The 16,854-nt window shown below is 53.8% G+C and overlaps 3 protein-coding genes across 3 annotated transcripts; 1 reads left to right on the top strand and 2 right to left on the bottom strand.

The window, feature by feature from the left end:
* Positions 1-2,887: 2,887 nt before the first annotated feature.
* TLX2 (T cell leukemia homeobox 2) lies at positions 2,888-4,944 on the top strand. Its single transcript, XM_027554808.1, has 3 exons — positions 2,888-3,848; positions 4,295-4,532; positions 4,635-4,944. The coding sequence occupies exons 1-3, from the start codon at positions 3,449-3,451 to the stop codon at positions 4,849-4,851; spliced, it is 855 nt and encodes a 284-aa protein (XP_027410609.1). The 5' UTR covers positions 2,888-3,448; the 3' UTR covers positions 4,852-4,944.
* A 1,624-nt stretch (positions 4,945-6,568) lies between these two features.
* Positions 6,569-13,703, bottom strand: DQX1 (DEAQ-box RNA dependent ATPase 1). Its single transcript, XM_027554809.1, has 11 exons — positions 12,570-13,703; positions 12,151-12,344; positions 11,388-11,772; positions 10,810-11,043; positions 10,619-10,718; positions 10,356-10,514; positions 10,084-10,275; positions 8,264-8,383; positions 7,893-8,083; positions 7,365-7,555; positions 6,569-7,107 (listed from the first exon to the last, which is right to left on the bottom strand). Exons 1-11 carry the CDS (start codon positions 12,804-12,806, stop codon positions 6,951-6,953), a joined length of 2,160 nt encoding a protein of 719 aa, XP_027410610.1. The 5' UTR covers positions 12,807-13,703; the 3' UTR covers positions 6,569-6,950.
* Positions 13,704-13,805: 102 nt separating this feature from the next.
* On the bottom strand, positions 13,806-16,845 carry AUP1 (AUP1, lipid droplet regulating VLDL assembly factor). The gene is made up of 12 exons (XM_027554807.1): positions 16,673-16,845; positions 16,455-16,592; positions 16,225-16,375; positions 15,841-16,025; positions 15,515-15,587; positions 15,350-15,423; positions 15,056-15,122; positions 14,858-14,960; positions 14,608-14,727; positions 14,376-14,491; positions 14,073-14,191; positions 13,806-13,978 (listed from the first exon to the last, which is right to left on the bottom strand). The coding sequence occupies exons 1-12, from the start codon at positions 16,720-16,722 to the stop codon at positions 13,942-13,944; spliced, it is 1,233 nt and encodes a 410-aa protein (XP_027410608.1). The 5' UTR covers positions 16,723-16,845; the 3' UTR covers positions 13,806-13,941.
* Between the last annotated feature and the right edge of the window lie 9 nt (positions 16,846-16,854).

The raw sequence follows: 16,854 nt of genomic DNA, 5'->3' as shown, positions 1-16,854 counted from the left end.
TGTCAGAGAAGTCTTGGATAATAGACACTGGATACTGGATATCTCTGAGATAGGGTCCATGTAGTGAAGCTAACTTACAGTGGATTAAAAGAATAAATACTGAGGAAATGGAGACAATGGATATGGGCAGTAAAGGAGAAAAAGAAACATAATTTCTCTTGAAGAGTTGGGCAAAAACTTTGTCCAGACAGTAGAGACCTAGACAGTTGGCAGTAGAAGGGACTAAGTTGATGAGGAAACTGATGATATAGGAGTGGGAACCACCTCAACCATGGAATACTGCACCAAGAGCAGGATGGAAGAGAAGATGCAGGAAAACAGGCTAGGAGTGTGGCCTCTCCCTGTGAAGCTGCAGGTTTGAAGAGTTGGGCAGCTACATGCATGTGAGATATGGTGACATGGATCCAAGGAAGTCCCTATGAGAGGTGGGGGTGCTGACTCCAGAGCCTCTCTTCAACACAAACCAATAGGAACCATGCTTTTCATAGAGTCAGGGAATCAGCAAGGTGGAGGCAAACTGAGAAACTCCTAGAACTTTGGCTGACAGAACTGGATGCCTTTTGTCCTTGAAGCAGAGCACTGAAATCTTTTTTTAAATTTCCAGAATATGTGCGTGTGTGTGTGTGTGTATATATATATATACACTACCAGGTTTGTGCCCATTCTCCTCTAAGGATCAGTTGGGCAATCTCTGGGTGGCACAGCCATCTGTGCTGACCTCAAGGCAGGATGTAGAATAAGGAGGTATAAAGGTCTGCACGATGCTACGTTTTTCACTTGCATTGATTTATTCAAGAAGGATTTTATTCAGCTTGATTGGAGACACACTAGTGCCCACTCTCTCCTCCTAGGGACCCACCTCTGGAGTGGCAAAAGAAAGTGAAAGATGCTCAGTCATGTCCAACTCTTTGCATGGAATTCTCCAAGCCAAAATACTGGAGTGGGTAACCTTTCTCTTCCCCAGGGGATCTTTCCAACCCAGGGATCTAACCTAGGTCTCCTGCATTGCAAACAGACTCTTTACCAGCTGAGCCACAAGAGAAGCCCCCAAGGGAGTGGGAAAAGGGACTGACAAATTCCTAACCTGCCAGCCAGTCCTCTTCAGAGTTATTTAATTTACTGTCTCCCCAGGCTCTTTGTTCTCATCCAGGGGAATCCAGCCCATGCTATCTATGAAGGGTTTGCCTGAACAGCAGAGGTTTCATGCTGTCTAGTAGTCCAAGCCCTTACCTGCTGAGAAAAGATGCTTGGAGTTCTGTGAAGGCTTAGGGAAGGTGATATTATTTGTCTTCTGCACCAAGACAAAAACAGTTACCAAAGGGCAGTACCTCCCCACCCTCAACCCTTTCAGAAGATTGTTGGCAGGGTGGGGGAGAGCTGGATAAATGCGTGATGAAGGTAGACAAGTCTGGGGAGGATGTTGCGTGTTATTAATGCCCACTGCCTCCCTGCCCCATTGTTCCCTGCCTCAGCCTTCACCTTGAGGCTTCTGCGAACACTGAGGTTTTGTGTGGGGAGAAAGCCCTTCTTCCTCTTCCTTATCTTCCTGCCCAGATGCCCAAATATCACTCCTGGTTCCCTTGAGAGAAAAGACCTCTTACCCTGCCCTAGGCTCCAGGCTGCCAGCCCATCTGCTAGGGAGAAAGGAGGGGCAGAGTTTTCCCCAGAAGATCCTGGAGAATCAACTGGAAGATCCGTGCTCCCAGGGAGACCCAGCTATTAGACTTAGAAGGCACTTCAGCTCACAAGGGTCACTGGCAGTCAGGATCAGAGCACCTGAGTGGGCTGCGGTGGAGGGGCTAAGGACTGCCACAGCAGGGCAGGGTCCTTTGGCCACCATGTGTCTGAGACAAGCCAAGCTGCTCATCGGGTGCCCACCCTCCGAGGGATGGTAAGAACATCCGCCTCCAGGCGCCCAGTCTCACCGGCTCAGAGGCGCCAGGATTCCCCCCCCAACCCCCGGGGCCGGGGCGGGCCGGGGAAGGTAATGTAATTCCGACCCAGCTAACCCGATTATGGCGGCCTGCACCGGGCCGGGTGGCGGCAGGGGCGGGTCTAAGGCTCAGGGGCCCGGCAGGCCCGGGGTCCCATCCCGGGGAAGGATGCAGAGTTCACACGCTCCCAGCTCCTGGGTCCGCGGCCAGAGGTCACAAGGTCGCTGAGCGGCTTCGGGCTTTCCCCACCGCCCTTCTCTGACACGCTCCAGGCACAATTTCCTGGGCTTGGGTGGGGTGAAGCAGCTCTGTGAAATGAGGCGGTTGGGATCCTCCGAGGACTTCAGTAAGGTTCCAAGTGTCGCCTGTGGCGATTTCGTTGGAGGCTGGGCAGGAGTGTGTGAGAATAGACTTCCTGGGCGAAGAGCCGGGGCGCAGAGTCCGCGTTGCTGGTTCCCTGTCGGGGGCAGAACGCCAGCCCCAAGTCCTCACCGACCTAAATTGGCTCGGGTACAACCACGGGTCCGCTTTACACCGATTTACGGAAATCGAAATTCTAAGAAACACTGGACGCCCATTACTGGCGCTCCGGAGAGAAGCTGGGGCCCCTACGGGAGAGGCCGGGAGTAGCACCAGGATCACTGGCCCAGTGATTCCCCGCCCTAGCTCACCGGACACCCCGCCACACCTCCAACTGTCCTCTTCCCCAGCCTCCAACTCGCCGGCGCCGTTCCCCAGCCGCTTCCCATCGCAGCCAGAAAGCCACAACGAAATTTGGTCTTCGAGAGCATTTAGGCGGGGGCCACAACGAATCCGGGAGTCGTCAGGCTGGACCCATCGGGAGGCGAAGAGTGGGGGCTGTGGGAGGCGGCACCTGCAAGGAAGTTGGTGAGGAGAGGAAACCCAGAGGCGGAGGCCAGTGAGGATGGAGTCGCCTTGCGCATCTCGGCTGACTCAGCGCGCAGCGGCCGGAGCTCTGGCCCCTCCCGTGCAAGTTCATAACACACTCGCCACCTTCCCCCCTCCAACACCCTCACCACTCCCGCCGGCCAGTCTTGCCCGCGCTTGGAGCAAACAGGCGTCTCTTCCCCTTTAACGGCCCGGCCCCGCCCCTGCCCTACCCCCAGCCCCCACTGCCCACCCAAGACTGATCTGTCAGTCACTGCCCCAGCCCAAGTCGGCCAACGCTCTCCACCCCGGACTCGGGCAGAGGCCCTGGCAGTCCAGCGTCCATCCGCGCTTCAGAGTCAAGAAGGGCGCTCCTGGGGCCCCAGTCGGTCGCGCTCCCCCGGGATGCGAGTCCCTGCGCCGACACCCGGCAGAGGCCGGCACGGGCTGGGTTACTCTCAGTACATAGGGATGAAGATGTCCTGGGCGTCCCGGCGCCTCTCTGCGGCCAGCCCGGCAGGTCCCTGAAGCCACCGCCCTAAACGCTCTGCTGCTGGGCTCCCACAGCTGTTTGGGGGGTCCTCCCTAACCGCCAAACCTCCTGAGGTCCTCTTTGACCCGGACCCATGGAGCCGGGGGTGCTGGCCTCGCACAACCTCCCGCACCACGAGCCAATCAGTTTCGGCATCGATCAGATCCTGAGCTGCCCGGAACCCCCCGGGAGCGGCCTAGGCCCGGGTCGCACGGGCCAAGGCCATGGAGAGAGTGCGGCGTTCTCGGGTGGATTTCACGGAGCCTCAAGCTACGGCCCCGCGGCCTCGCTGGCCCCGGTACCAGGCAGCTCTGGTGTTGGCCCGGGCGGCGTGATCCGCGTCCCGGCGCATCGTCCTTTGCCAGTGCAGCCGCCCGCGGGAGGCGCACCTGCAGTTCCTGGACCCTCGGGCTTGGGCGGCGCCGGGGGCCTAGCGGGACTCACCTTCCCTTGGATGGACAGCGGCCGCCGCTATGCCAAGGACCGGCTCACGGGTGAGGTTGCCCGATCCCTCCAGTGTCATGCCCCACACTGACCCTGTTTTCTCATCTTTGATCCTTCTGCTCCAACTCAAGGTCCCTTTCATACCCTTCGCCCCTAATCCCAGGGGATCCTCCCTCAACTTGTATCTCTTGGCCCCGCTGCTGAGAGGCGCTGGGGAGGTAGCTGCCGTCGATGCCCGCGCTCTCTGCAGTTCACTGTCCGCACGGCAGGGAGGGCAGGGTGAAGTTTCAGGGGAGGTTTCTCCCTCACCCAAGAGGGAAGGCCATTTCCGAGGCCCCCTTTTTTTGTGTGTAGAAGACTCTACTGGTGCGGAGTCGAGGTTGGGGCACTGTAGGGACCCGGCGCGGGAGCTCTGCGGCCTCAGCAGCCGCGCTGTCTTCTGTGACACCTCGGGCCACCCCGTAAACCTAGCCTTGCTCTTTCTTCCTCTCTGTAGCGGCGCTCTCGCCCTTCTCCGGGACGCGCCGTATAGGTCACCCCTACCAAAATCGGACCCCCCCAAAGCGGAAGAAGCCGCGCACATCCTTCTCCCGCTCGCAGGTGCTGGAGCTGGAGCGGCGCTTCCTGCGCCAGAAGTACCTGGCCTCTGCCGAGAGGGCGGCGCTGGCCAAGGCCCTGCGCATGACCGACGCGCAGGTCAAGACGTGGTTCCAGAACCGGCGCACCAAGTGGCGGTGAGGCGCGGGGCGGGTGAAAGACCGGGCTGGGCCAAGTGGCGGTGAGGCGCGGGGCGGGCTGGGGCTGGCCTCGCTGACCCCGCGTCTCCGCCCGCCCAGGCGCCAGACGGCCGAGGAGCGCGAGGCGGAGCGGCACCGCGCGGGCCGACTACTTCTGCACCTGCAGCAGGACGCGCTGCCTCGGCCGCTGCGGCCGCCGCTGCCCCCGGACCCGCTCTGCCTGCACAACTCGTCGCTCTTCGCGCTGCAGAATCTGCAGCCCTGGGCCGAGGACAACAAGGTGGCTTCCGTGTCCGGGCTTGCTTCAGTGGTGTGAGCGACGCCTGCCCGACCGAGCGAGCGAGCGCTCTTTTCCGGACCGAGGCGCCTCGTGGAGCCTCGGAGCTGGGGCCTAGGAGCGCATGGCCGCCCACGCCGTGGTTCTGTAGCAGTGGAGCGTGTGAGGAGGAGCTGGCTTTGAGGCTATCGCCGAGGGCTCCTCGGCCACCGCCGGTTCGCAGGCCAACGTTGCGCAACTGCCCCGCGCGCTTAAATGCGATCTTTCCCGCCATTTCCCACACACTCTTGTCGCACGGTGGCTGGAACCCAGGGGCTGAGGGGGCGGGACCTGCAGTTTGATAGCCAGTGAGGTGCGCGGAGGAGAGCAGGCTGGCCTATGGCTGCCCTCTTGAGGGACTCCGGATTCTTCCGCGGGTGGGGTGGAACCAGGGTTCCGTCGGGCCCAAGCTGTTCACAGGGCCCGCTGGGATTCGGCAGCTGCAGCCTGCCGGGTCTGTACCAAATGTGTGAAGGAAAGAAGGAAGGAAGGAAGACGCCAATGACAGGGGAGTAATGGAGGAGGTGCTAGAGGGCGAGTCTGACTGTGACGGGAACCAGAGGGTTATCCATGCTGGGCATGTCATTCTTCAACTGTAAAATAATCGCTAAGGACTTTGAGCCCCATATCGTCTTGTGTTTAACCTGCTGACTACGTCCTCCCACTTGCGTGCGCCTCCCAAGTGAGTGGTGGGCGAGACACACTTGATGAAAGAGAAAATCTAAGAACACTAATCAGGCTCTGGTGTCCCTCAGGGACAGAGAGGGAAGCAATGGACAAAGTTAATGGGCCCAGGGGAGTTACAGTGAGCAGAATCTGGCAAATAATAGGAAGTGATAGGCTTAAAAATAATCAAAGATAATTCCTAGGTTGGAAATGTAAAGGAGCAAGAAATCAATGGTGTTGTGGATGATGAAAGGGAAATTGGGAAGACAAGACCAAGATTAACTCTGCAGGCAAAACTAAATGCTAAACCTCGAGAGAAGGATCCCCTAGAGTAGGAAATGGCAACCACTCCAGTATTCTTGCCTGGATAATTCCACGGACAGAGGCATCTGGTAGGCTACAGTTTATGGGGTCACAGAGAGTCAGACAAGATTGAGCGACTGAGCAAGCACACGGAGAGAATACATTCTGGAAAAATGCCTTTCGGGGGAGGTCAGTTGACATCCACATAGAGGAGGAAATACATGGAATGATGAAAGCAGACAGCATCACCAAGGGAGGGAACTCTGAGTAGAAAAGCAGAGTTCTAAGGATTAAATGTTTCTATCAATTTCTGTAAACACATTTATAATGTGTAAGATGATTGAGGATATCAAAGTTAATAGTCTAAGGAAAGAAAAGAGAAAGAAGTACCCAGCTGGTAAAAGCATGATGTTCCTGAAGTTGTTAGAACTTATGGGTGGGCCAGGGGCTGCTGGGAAGCTTGGTGCTAGAAAGTTAAGGATTTGGGTACAGCTCCAATAGCCTTGAGGTTTAAGAAGGAGCAAGATTTAAGTTGTATGAGAACAAAAGGGTCAATTGTTTCTTATTCTTATAGCACCCCCATTCTTCCTCCCCTGCAGGCAAGAGCAGTTGATAGAGTGAGGTAAGCTTTAGGCAGGGTCAGAGGCCAACTGTAGTCAAACTACCTGTTTCCATGTTAGTGACAGCGAGGTCAGTCAGAGCACAAAGGTTCGACCAGAGGTGGGAGCCGGGCAGGAGGATATCACTGTTGAAATTCACCTTGATTCTTTTATATTGTGTTATCTTTAACTCATAGATATTGTAAATGCTACTGCAGAACCAAACTCAAATTTGGTATCATATAAACAGAACTTTTATAGACCAAAAGGGAGCACAAGGATGGGTTTGGCATAAGTTGGGGGTATAGAGGGCATGTCAGTTCCTCTTCAATAAATAGAAGAAAGCTAAGGAATCAGTCCTACCCTGTATAGCCTGGGGCTTAACCAATTTGCTCCACTCCCAGCTCCATTTCTTGGGACTCAGGTTCCAGTATTTACATTTGACCCTTGGGCTTCTAAATCTGGATGGCGTGCTAGCCTGAGGGAAGATCTCATGTGATGAGATGAATTCAACTTCACCCCATAGGCAGGTCACTGCAGGGCACAGGCATTCTCAAGTTCTTGGGTGGAGGAAGATTCACTCCTGATTGAAGAATCTGTCCTTTCTTCCCTCAGCTGGTTCAGGAAGTCTCTGCTTTCACTAGGGGGTAAGTTACTCAGAAAGTATGGAGGAGCCAATTCCACCAGCCTGATAGAGACATTCATAATTAGATGATTTCCATATCCTCTTTCATAATGCATATTGTTGAACTTCTTACTACCCCTTCCACAAACCCTGTCTCCTCAAATCATGTTACTACAAACCACAAAGACCCTCTCACTCCCCTCCATTCCCACCCCTGCCACCCTACCCCCCACCCCCACTTAGCTTCTCTAAGTCTCCAGCTGCAATTTTGGCCCCAGGAAGAGGAATGGACAGTGCAGGAGGGGTGTCAGGGAACTCACATCTGTGGCTGAATTTCAGAAACAATGGAAAGACAGTTGTCTTTGGAAATGGAGAAACTGTGGTAAAGCACCCACAGTGGGGGTCTGGCAGGAGCCCTGCGGCTTCTGTAGCAGCAGTTTGGGGAGAGCTGGGCCACATGCTTATGGGTTAGAAGCAGGTAATTTCCAGTTCCATCTGTGTCTCGGGCCACCTCATTGAAAGACAAAGATATTGAAGGAATAAGTGAGAGTGAAGTGTCAGTCAGTAGAAGAAAGAAAGGGGGGTTGAGAAAGAATTATTAGCAAGGGTAGTGAGAGTATTAAAAGTAAGGCATACCTCTAGGTGTTATAGTCCTACCATATTACCATAATGTATGGCATTTCCATAGCCCCTTGTACCCCAAAACATCAAAGGAAAAGTTTCTCCTGGTTCTAAAGAGTTCTTTGAATGGCCACCTGGGTCCCAATTTCAGAGGTGGCATACATTAACCTTTGCTCCCTCTACTTTCTGTTCCTTTTATGATCCTTGCCCCAACTCTTTCCCCTAACCTTAAGGAAGTATCCTGACACCAGTGCTTTCTGAAGGTCTCTGCGATTCCGCTCAGATCCAAAGGCTGGTTGAGACAAGGGAAGTTCAATCCGTTGCATGAGTTCTAGGAGTTCTCCCCGAAGTTTACGGGCTTGGCACAATGCTGCCCAGTTTAGACCCCGAGCCTGGCACCAAGCCTTGTCTGCTCCACCTGGGAACAGAAAGGGACCAGTTATAGCTAAAGTCCTTGAGACTTTAAGACTAAAAGAACCCAACTGTCAGTCAAAGGGCTTCCTTTTCCTGGGACTAGAGATCTGTCAGCTGGCTGCATACTACTTCCTCTCTTTGGAAAATCTGGGTTCTGTAAGAGGATGCAGAGTGGAGCACTCACTCTGTATAAAGGCTTCATACACTTGGATCAGAGAGCTGTGATCACCATCCACGTGTTCTAGCGCTCGACGCAGGGCAGCTTCTTCTGCACAGAGTGGAGGACGAGTAAACCCGGGGGCAGCTGGAGGCAGAAGACAGGAAGTTCATTTGGGGGCATGAGAACAGATAGCAGTACACTGAAAAAGGCAGCAACGTCACTCTGGGAACTTTACTCAAAAGACTTGTAGATACTGTGCACTTTATTGGACACTGAAGATAAATAAATGAAAAACAGTTTCTGCCCACAAGGAGCTTAGAGTCTAGTGGGAGAGACCAACACGTAAGATAGGTGTGTGGGCCAATATTTGAAGTTTGAGAATTAGCTGAGTGGAGAAGGGCAGAGGGAGTATTCTAGGCGTGGGAATAGCATGTTTGGAGAACTTCGAGCACCTACGATTATGGATAAGGGAACAGTATGTGTGGCAGGGTGGCTGGAGATAAAGCTGGAGGGAGGTATGGGCAAGGCGGTGCAAATGAGTTTACATTCTGTTTGGAAGGTAGAGAATAACTGATGAAGAAGAGCTTTTAAGAGAATCCACATGTTTGGAAGAAGTTCACACGACTAGTTAGGAGGCTACTCAAGGAATCCAGCTGAGCAGCGATGAGAAGCTACATTGGCATTAACTCTGAGTATGCAGTGAAGGTGAAGCTGAAGTCGCTCAGTCGTGTACGACTCTTTGCGACCCCATGGACTGTAGCCCACCAGGCTCCTCCATCCATGGGATTTTCCAGGCAAGAGTACTGGAGTGGGTAGCCATTTCCTTCTCCGGGAGATCTTCCTGACCCAGGGATCAAAGCTGGGTCTCCTGAGTTGCAGGCAGATGCTTTACCCTCTAAGCCACCAGGGAAGTCCTTAAGTATGGAGAAGAACAGGTGAAGAACAGGTAAAATTTTTTTTAAATTAGGAGATAAAAATTAAAAAAACAAACCTGGAGAAAGGTTAGTCTAGAATGATAGTAGAGCCACTGAGGTGATGGTATGATTTTTGGTGATGGTGGTGAGGGAGCAGATTTAAAAAGGGCTCAGCTCAGCAACAACAGAGGTGCTCGAGTTCAGTTCTGGGTTGAAGTTTTGTGGACCATTCTGACAGGAATGGCCATCAGGAGTTAGATATATAAATCCAAGATTCAGAAGAATGATATTGTAGCATTTCAGACCATGAATGTGAATGAACTTGCTCAGAGAGTTCAGGGAATGAGAAGACAAAAGGGGCAAGGGTGGAACCCTGAGGTTCAACTTACTTTGAACAAGCAGAGGAGGAAGAGCTCAAGTAAGAGATTAAGGGAGTGGCAAGAGAGGTAGGGTGAAAACCACAAGAAGCAGATCACAGGCTTAGGGAGGGGGCAATGTTAAAGTCGGAGTGGTTGCCATTCTCAAGTGTCAAAAGAAAGTCATGAACAGGGCTCAGAAGTGCTCACTGGATTAGGTCTCTAGGAGGCCTCTGGTGAGCAGAAGTGCCACCCTTCTGCTGGGGTGGGCCTGAACTGGAATGCAGTGGGTGAGGAATACCTAGATTGAGCAGGATGGAGATTATTCTGAATAATGAAGGGATTACAGGGTTGAACAAGACAGGTACAGTTTTAGTAAAAACAGGTAGGAGAGACTTGTTGGGGGACAAGAAGCAACAGAGACAGGAGAGGGGAAAGTGATGAAGCCTAACTCTTTAGGCACAGTGAGGGCTGGGAACTAGAGCAAAGGGGAAGGGGCCAGCTTAAGGAGCATCAGAACGCCAGACGGAAGGCTGAAGCGGTCCTAAGGGCCAGAGAGGCGAGTGATTCATACCAGTGAGCATGGCGGCCAGGGTGAGCATCTCATCCACACAGTCAAACTCGCACGAGGCCAGCAGGGCTTTGGCCAGCTCAGGGGCCAGGGGAAATTCTGACAGGATAACTCCCAGGTCTGACAGGTCCCCATCATCATCCAGGGCGGCCAGGTAGTCTAAGTCTTCCAGGGCCTGCATCAGTGCTTCTGGAGCTGGAGAGGGAACAAGGCTTACAGGACAGGGGATCTCAGAACCTGGAGAGCAGCAGGACGTGGGCAGGAAGGGTGCTCACCGGGCCGGTCCAGGAAGTGACACTTCCCTGGCTCTGCAATCTGTCTCCTCTTTAGTAGTAACATCAGGGAGCTCAAATTCTCTGCCCACACTCTGGGCTGGGGCAGGTAGGGAGCCTCTAGTTCTAGGAAGGACTTAGGATACAGGCAGAGGCAGGATCCTGAGGGGAGAAAGATCTGGGAGAGAAGACCACTGTAGATTTCTCGGGGCCGGTGGTTGGTGACTTTTTTCGTGTTTGATCCTATTGAGGGTGAAAGCTCTTACCTGGTGGGATCCCTGCTGCCCGCAGCCGTCTTGCCTCTGCCTGACACTTGCTGACTGGTCTCAGCACTTGAGATTCTGCTCGGATCTGAGGACTGTAAACCTGTCACCACCCCCAACCAAGGCCAAGACAGATGAGAGTGGGCTATTTCTATCTTTAGCCCCTGTGTCCCCCTCACTTCTCTTTCACTCACACTTCGAAGCTCCAGTCCTGAGTCAATGACATGTCGGATGGAAGGGAGGGAAAAGGAGAAGTCGGCCAGCCAGTGAGTGACCACAACTTTCCGGGCACCTGATTCTGTGTCCTCGTACACAGCCTGAACAGCTTGTCCACAGCCTGGGTGAAGGGGCAGCACCCGTGGTGGGGGCCCTTGGTTTTCTAAGGACCTTACCTTCCTGGACAAGGACTCACAGCACAGGGAAATTTCCTGAAGAGAGAGGTGGGGTGTTAGGGTAATTCTTACCTTTGTGGGTCAGAGACCCCTTTGAAAAATTGATGAAAGCTATGGTTCTTCACTCTGAGAAAGTGCACATACTCTATATATAAAGTTGGGGTGTTTTAATTTCAGCAACTCACTGAACTGCAAATCTCTACATTGTATGGAATCAAAAAGTTTTTATACCAAAACCCTGGAATTTTTCCTTAAGACCTCAACAGAGAATAAGTACTAGAGCTCCAATGTTCCTAATCAGCATTGCTCCCATTCTCCCCTGGGACAGGAAGGGGCAGACATTCGCCACGAGTACCTCCTTTCGCATCCCATTTTTTTACCTCCTCACTGGGCAGGTACACTAGCACATCTCCTGGAGCCTCCTCCCGACACCATTCAAGCACAGCTTGGCAGGCAGCGTCTACTCGGTCAGCAGGGAGAGAGTCCCTGTAGACTGGAGTGGGGCAGCTGCCAGTCTTTCTGGGGACACACACAGTAGGAGGACCGCCCCAGAAATCTTGGAGCTTAGGTTCAAGGCTTGGGTCAGTAACTACAACCACTCTGAGGTCCCCTGGAAGGCTTCCCAGCCTGGCATCTCGCAGGAGTCCCTGGAGCAAATCTGAGGCCACTGACCGCTCCTGAGCCTCATCCAGGATCAGCACACCCCGGGCTCCAGTGCCCCGGGTTGAGGCCACTTCCTGCAGAAGCAGCCTGTCCCAGCAGAACCTGTTGGCATTGGCAGTGGGCAGAGGAGTCAGTGTGGAAACCAACCAGCCCCAGAAGTCCAGAGGAGCTTCCCCCCAGGGGGCCTAGGCTCTGACAGTAAAGATCAGGAAAAGATCCTGTGACTGAGTTTCTGTGACCTATTGATGACACTGTTCATAAGCTGTACTCCAGTTAGGAAAGTGAGACTTTCATGAGGAGGGTGAGGTTGAATGTCTGAGGTTGCTGGCTAGGGTTAAATGGCTACATTCAGAAGTTGCATCATGCATGATTTACACGGTGAGCTATTCTGAGGGAGGGTACGGTGAGATGTCAGAGGCTGGGTTTGTTTCTACGGAGTGAGGGGAAGGAGATTGGAGTTGGGCCTGCAAGGGGCCACACCTTAGCAGAGTGTCAGGCCCAGTGCAGTCTTCTTGGGGGATGCTGTATCCAACCTCATGACCCAGGGTCAGGTCCATTTCATCAGCAACTCGCAGAGCCAAGCTCAGGGCTGCTAGAGGGTAAGGCTGAGTCACAGTTACCCAGCCCTTCTGGAAACCTCTGGCCAGCACAAACTCCGCACACCACTGTGGGATCTGGGGTAAGCGTAGGGAAGGACAACCCGTCAGCGGGACACAGAACCCATCAAAAGTGCCGGAGGAACTGTGGTCAGTTTCATCTCTCCTTATTTGAGGAGTCCTCTGGTGCTTCACTGCCTGTCTCCTTCTGACCACCTCCCCTATTATTTCACACAGCAACCCCCACCCCACTCCCCACCTTGTCCCAGGAGGAGCCAGTTCCCCAGCCCCCACCACTCCCACCTGGGTGCTCTTGCCACAACCAGGCTCTCCAGACACCAGTACCACTCCACTGGGGCTACTCTCCAAGTGCTCCAAGAAGATAAAGCGAGCAGCCCAGACAGGCAAGGATCGGCGCTGCTCAAGTAGTTTGTAGTAGCGGGAAGAGAAGGGGAGCCCGTCAAAGGGGTTCACAGCCAGTTCAGACTCCTCAGGGTTTGGGCCAGACTCTTCTTCCAACCCGAGAAGCTGAGAGGCCATGGTGACTGTCTAGCAGGACCTACAGAAGGCAGGGCAGTCATCAAGGCCTCGTATTTGGTGACCGACACCATCTTCCCACCTCAGCCCTGATCCCTAACCTGTACCCTCAGGTGATAATGCACTGGGGTTCATCCTTCCCAGTACTTCTCGTCTGCCAGGAAACAGGGAAGAGTTGAGTCTCCAAGTAAGGGACTATCAAAAGTGGACTTTGGGACTTCCCTGGCAGTCCAGTAGTTAAGAACCCAACTTCCAATGCAGGGGATGTGGGTTCGATCCTTAGCTGGGGACGTAAGATCCTGCATATGGCAGGGCAACAAAGCCCATGCACCACAGCTAAGATCTGACATAGCCAAAAAGAAAGAAAGAAAGAAAGACCTGGTGACCTGTGGGAAGGTCCCCTGGGGAAGAGAGTGAGGAACAGGAGGAGTGGGGTCAGGAATTGGGGAGCAGGGCCACAGGGATCCTGGATTCAAACCTTTGCCTGCCGCTCTGAGACGCGATGGAATGGCAGCCAGTTCCAGACCCACTCAGCAAGTCACCACAAACCCTGACCTACTGTGAGGTACAAAGGTCAATTCCGGATCCACCCTGGGGCACAATCCTAGAGACTGTTTTGGGGTGGGGCCATGTGCTCCACCTTATTTAATCTAGTTAGGAACCTATGGAAAATAGGCTCCAGCCACCACACTGAGCATGTGTGAATTCTACAGACTTTGTGTACTGTGCTCATTAGTGAAAGGTATCCTGGGACTTGCAGTTCTACAGCTGTTTCCTCATCCACCTGGGCTGAATTCTGAGGCTGGGTCCAGTTGCTGCTGGGCATTCAGCTTAGTTATACTTCCTTAATATCACTCATCTCTTGACATGAGGTGAGTACAGACAGTTCCATTCTGACCAACCTTCCACAAACCCACAAGGAGGCCCTCATTCCTGATCCCACAACCAAGGGAAAAGGAACCTGCTACAAGGTTTTTGAGACCCAAAGAGGCAACAGAGACCTTGAGTGAAAACCCTGAATTTAATGTGACACTGGGGGGAGCCCATTCCTCCCTTTAGCACCCACCCATCCGGCCTGTTGAGTCGGGTGAGGGCTGCCCCCAGTCTCCGTCCTGCGGCTCTGGGTGCCATCCTGTACTCAATCAGCCTCCTGGGCCTGCCTCTCTGTGAATCGCCTGTGGGACACAAGAAAACATTGTATGGGCTTTGCTGTATTATTCCCTTTCTCCAACCTGCCCTTTCCTACTGGTTGTCCTCTAAGCGTCTCACCTTCTCGCGTATTCATACAGCGCCTGCTTTCGCTCCTGTAGACTCTCCTGCCGGGCCCAGGAGGACTTGGCAAATGTTAGGGCTGTGGGCTGAGGGGTTGCCGGGCCAGAGCTGGGGAACTGAGGTGATCACAATGTCAGAGGGCTTGCGAAGTCATCATCATTAAACACGCATCGAATGCCTACTTTGCAAGAGAGGTACTGTGCTAGGGTCTCAGGATCAAAAACAGACGTCAGGACAGGGAATATGCAGACTGCCCCATCCCACCTCAAGTCCTGGACCTGCTCATTTTCTGGGTCTCACCTTGGGAGTGGAGGCTGTGGCAAGGGATTGGGTCCCCTCAGTGATGTCTTCAGGCATGAAAGCTACGGCTCCCTCAAGCAGATTAGTGATGGTCAAGTCTACACAGCCAGTCCTGGCTGCGGAGAAGGGAGGAATGGACAGCACAGTCTATTTCTCTGCTCACCTTCTCCCTTGGCCACCCACTTTCCCTCCCTATGCCTGTCTTCTTGGGTAAAGCTACTCTTTCTCATACCTAGGTCTCTCTGGATGACGCCCAGTGGAACATGGGGTAAAACCTCCTTCACTCTCTGAGCCAGAGTTGCCAGATGCACATCAGGAGAAGGGCCAGGGGAGTGAGGGAAAGAAGACTGGGCTGCAAAAAAGAAATCCAAAATATGGTGAGTGGAAAACTCAAGGAGAGAGGCTGATTAGTACAGGCATAGGGAGGAAGTCAGAACAGGCTGCAAAAGAGTTGAAAAGCTTTATGTCCAGAGACCACACACCTGACTGAGGGCGCAATCTGGGGTGTCTCTGTCGCTTCATGTGCTCTGCTTTGTCTGCTGGAGTGAGTCGTGTCCCTGTCTGGCCCAATTCTTTGGCCACCAACTAGGGAAAATTGGAGGATTGGAAGTTTCTCAAGTGTTCCTCTCCTTCCCCCTAAAGAAAGAACCCACTTCCACCCTGCCCATGTCCCCTACCACCTGTTGTACACGGAGGGCAAACTCTTCACTCCCCTCCCCCAGCTGTCGATGAACAGGACGGAGCCACCTGCAAAAAATAATCCAGGTCCACGTTGGGGTCACCCACTCTCCACTCTGATGCGTCTTTTCTTGGAACAGTGGTGGTGACAGTAGGGAGGTAATAAATACTTTATATTGCCTCTGTGGTAGGACCTTGACATTAAAAGATCTGCAAAAGGACAGGGCAGAGACAGCTACTTCCTTGACCTTGAGATGAGTTTCTCCCAGCCACCAAAAAGTGAGGACAGTTAATACCTTACTTGATACACCGTGAAAGGGACGAAAAGTGACCACAGCAGTTCTGAGACCCAGGATGCATCTGACACCGTCTGAGGGGAGGGCATGAGTGAGGTCTAAACCAGGGCCAGGAGTAGGAAACTTCCCCTCCAAACCCAGAGATTCCCTGTGGGACACACTCACCACGGAGACAAGAGGTCTCTGGACTCGCAGGGTAAGAGGCTGTACCACATCCTGGATAGAAAATGGCCAGGAACTAGAAGAGTGAAGAAAGTAAGATGGGATTCTAGCCAATCTAGTCAGCAGCTCATACCTGACTTAAAACAGACACTGTCACACTGTACAAATAGAAACGTGGGAAATTAACGGATTCAAGGGAAAGAACTAAAAGTGGGCAAAAAGTAAATAAACTAGGAAAGTAGGGGGCAGGGCTGAAGAAGGCTGTGAAAACCCAAGGGCCCCCAAGCCTGATCACCTACAGTTGGAGACAGATACCTGTGCTCACCCACCTGAAGCGCAGGAGCCCCTCCCGGCCATTGGTGGCCTCTTCCTCGGGGAATAGCAGCAGAGGGGTAGGGGGAAGCCTTGTTGAAGCACAGAATCTCTTGAGTGACTCCACCAACTCGCCCTGACCATCCATCTCCATAAAGCCCCGAGACCAGCACACAAAGCTTGGGGGACTATTGAGTAGAGGCTGGGAATCGGAAGGAGAGAAAGCAAGAAGAAAAGAATGCTGTGAAGTGAGAAAAATTGACATATGGGTAGAAAAGCGAGGTCGGGGTAAGGGTCAGTATCTTGTGGTCCCCAAGGGAAAGCCGAACACGGAGAGGGGCGCCTTGAGCTGGGCCCCAGGGAGCCACTCCGTGGCACTCTCGGCTTCCTCCCTAACTCACGGTGCTACAGCTGGTGAGCAAGTTGACTATGTTGTGGTCGAAAGGTGTCACGTGGTTGGAAATGAGGACCCTGACACGGTGATCCCGGAGTCCAGAGTCCTCCTGCCGGGCCACGAGCCCCAGCACTGCACACATGGTCCGCACCACGAACCTGCGAACGCAGGCAGTGGTGACTACCTGGCCTCGGGCCAGGCCCAGCCCCGACCCTCCCCGAGCGCCCGGGTCGGAACCTGCGAAAGACACTGTCTGGTAGCGCGCAGCTAACCAGGAAGACGTGGATCCCAAGAAACAGGCGCAGGACCAGGAGGCAGAACCCGACTGGAGCGTAGAGTAGTAGCGCGAGGAGCAGGAAGCCGTCACCCGGGAGCCTGGGGGCGAGAGGCGGGGTGATCGGGCGCCGAAGGCCAAGTGGACACGGAAGTCGGTCTCTTCCCACCGGGGTTCTTACCGGTGCGAATCAAAGAGCCGCTCCGGCCCCGGAGACGAGGGAGGTTCCATTGCCGCTGCTTTAGGGTTGTCTGGCCGATGCCGCCATCTTTGCGCCCCGCCGCAGGGGCTCTTGGGAAGGCGGAGTCTGCGGGCATCCGCCCAGGGTGCCGGGACCTGAAATTCTGAGGCGCCCCGGAAGGG

This window comes from Bos indicus x Bos taurus, chromosome 11 (assembly GCF_003369695.1).
Source record: "Bos indicus x Bos taurus breed Angus x Brahman F1 hybrid chromosome 11, Bos_hybrid_MaternalHap_v2.0, whole genome shotgun sequence".
Classification (NCBI taxonomy): Eukaryota; Metazoa; Chordata; class Mammalia; order Artiodactyla; family Bovidae; genus Bos; species Bos indicus x Bos taurus.
Note: the sequence above shows the minus strand (reverse complement) of the source record. Positions and strands in the feature narration are given on the sequence as shown.

Coding starts and splice junctions, on each gene's coding strand:
- TLX2 (XM_027554808.1), top strand. CDS start 3,449: ATGGAGCCGGGGGTGCTGGCCTCGCACAACCTCCCGCACCACGAGCCA. Junction 3,849..4,294: donor TGCCAAGGACCGGCTCACGG/GTGAGGTTGCCC, acceptor TCCTCTCTGTAG/CGGCGCTCTCGCCCTTCTCC. Junction 4,533..4,634: donor AACCGGCGCACCAAGTGGCG/GTGAGGCGCGGG, acceptor CCGCCCGCCCAG/GCGCCAGACGGCCGAGGAGC.
- DQX1 (XM_027554809.1), bottom strand. CDS start 12,806: ATGGCCTCTCAGCTTCTCGGGTTGGAAGAAGAGTCTGGCCCAAACCCT. Junction 8,084..8,263: donor GTATGAAGCCTTTATACAGA/GTGAGTGCTCCA, acceptor TTCTGTTCCCAG/GTGGAGCAGACAAGGCTTGG. Junction 7,556..7,892: donor TGTCAGGATACTTCCTTAAG/GTTAGGGGAAAG, acceptor TCTTTCAATGAG/GTGGCCCGAGACACAGATGG.
- AUP1 (XM_027554807.1), bottom strand. CDS start 16,722: ATGGAACCTCCCTCGTCTCCGGGGCCGGAGCGGCTCTTTGATTCGCAC. Junction 15,588..15,840: donor GAGGGGCTCCTGCGCTTCAG/GTGGGTGAGCAC, acceptor TCACTCTTCTAG/TTCCTGGCCATTTTCTATCC. Junction 15,424..15,514: donor AGAGACCTCTTGTCTCCGTG/GTGAGTGTGTCC, acceptor CCCTCCCCTCAG/ACGGTGTCAGATGCATCCTG.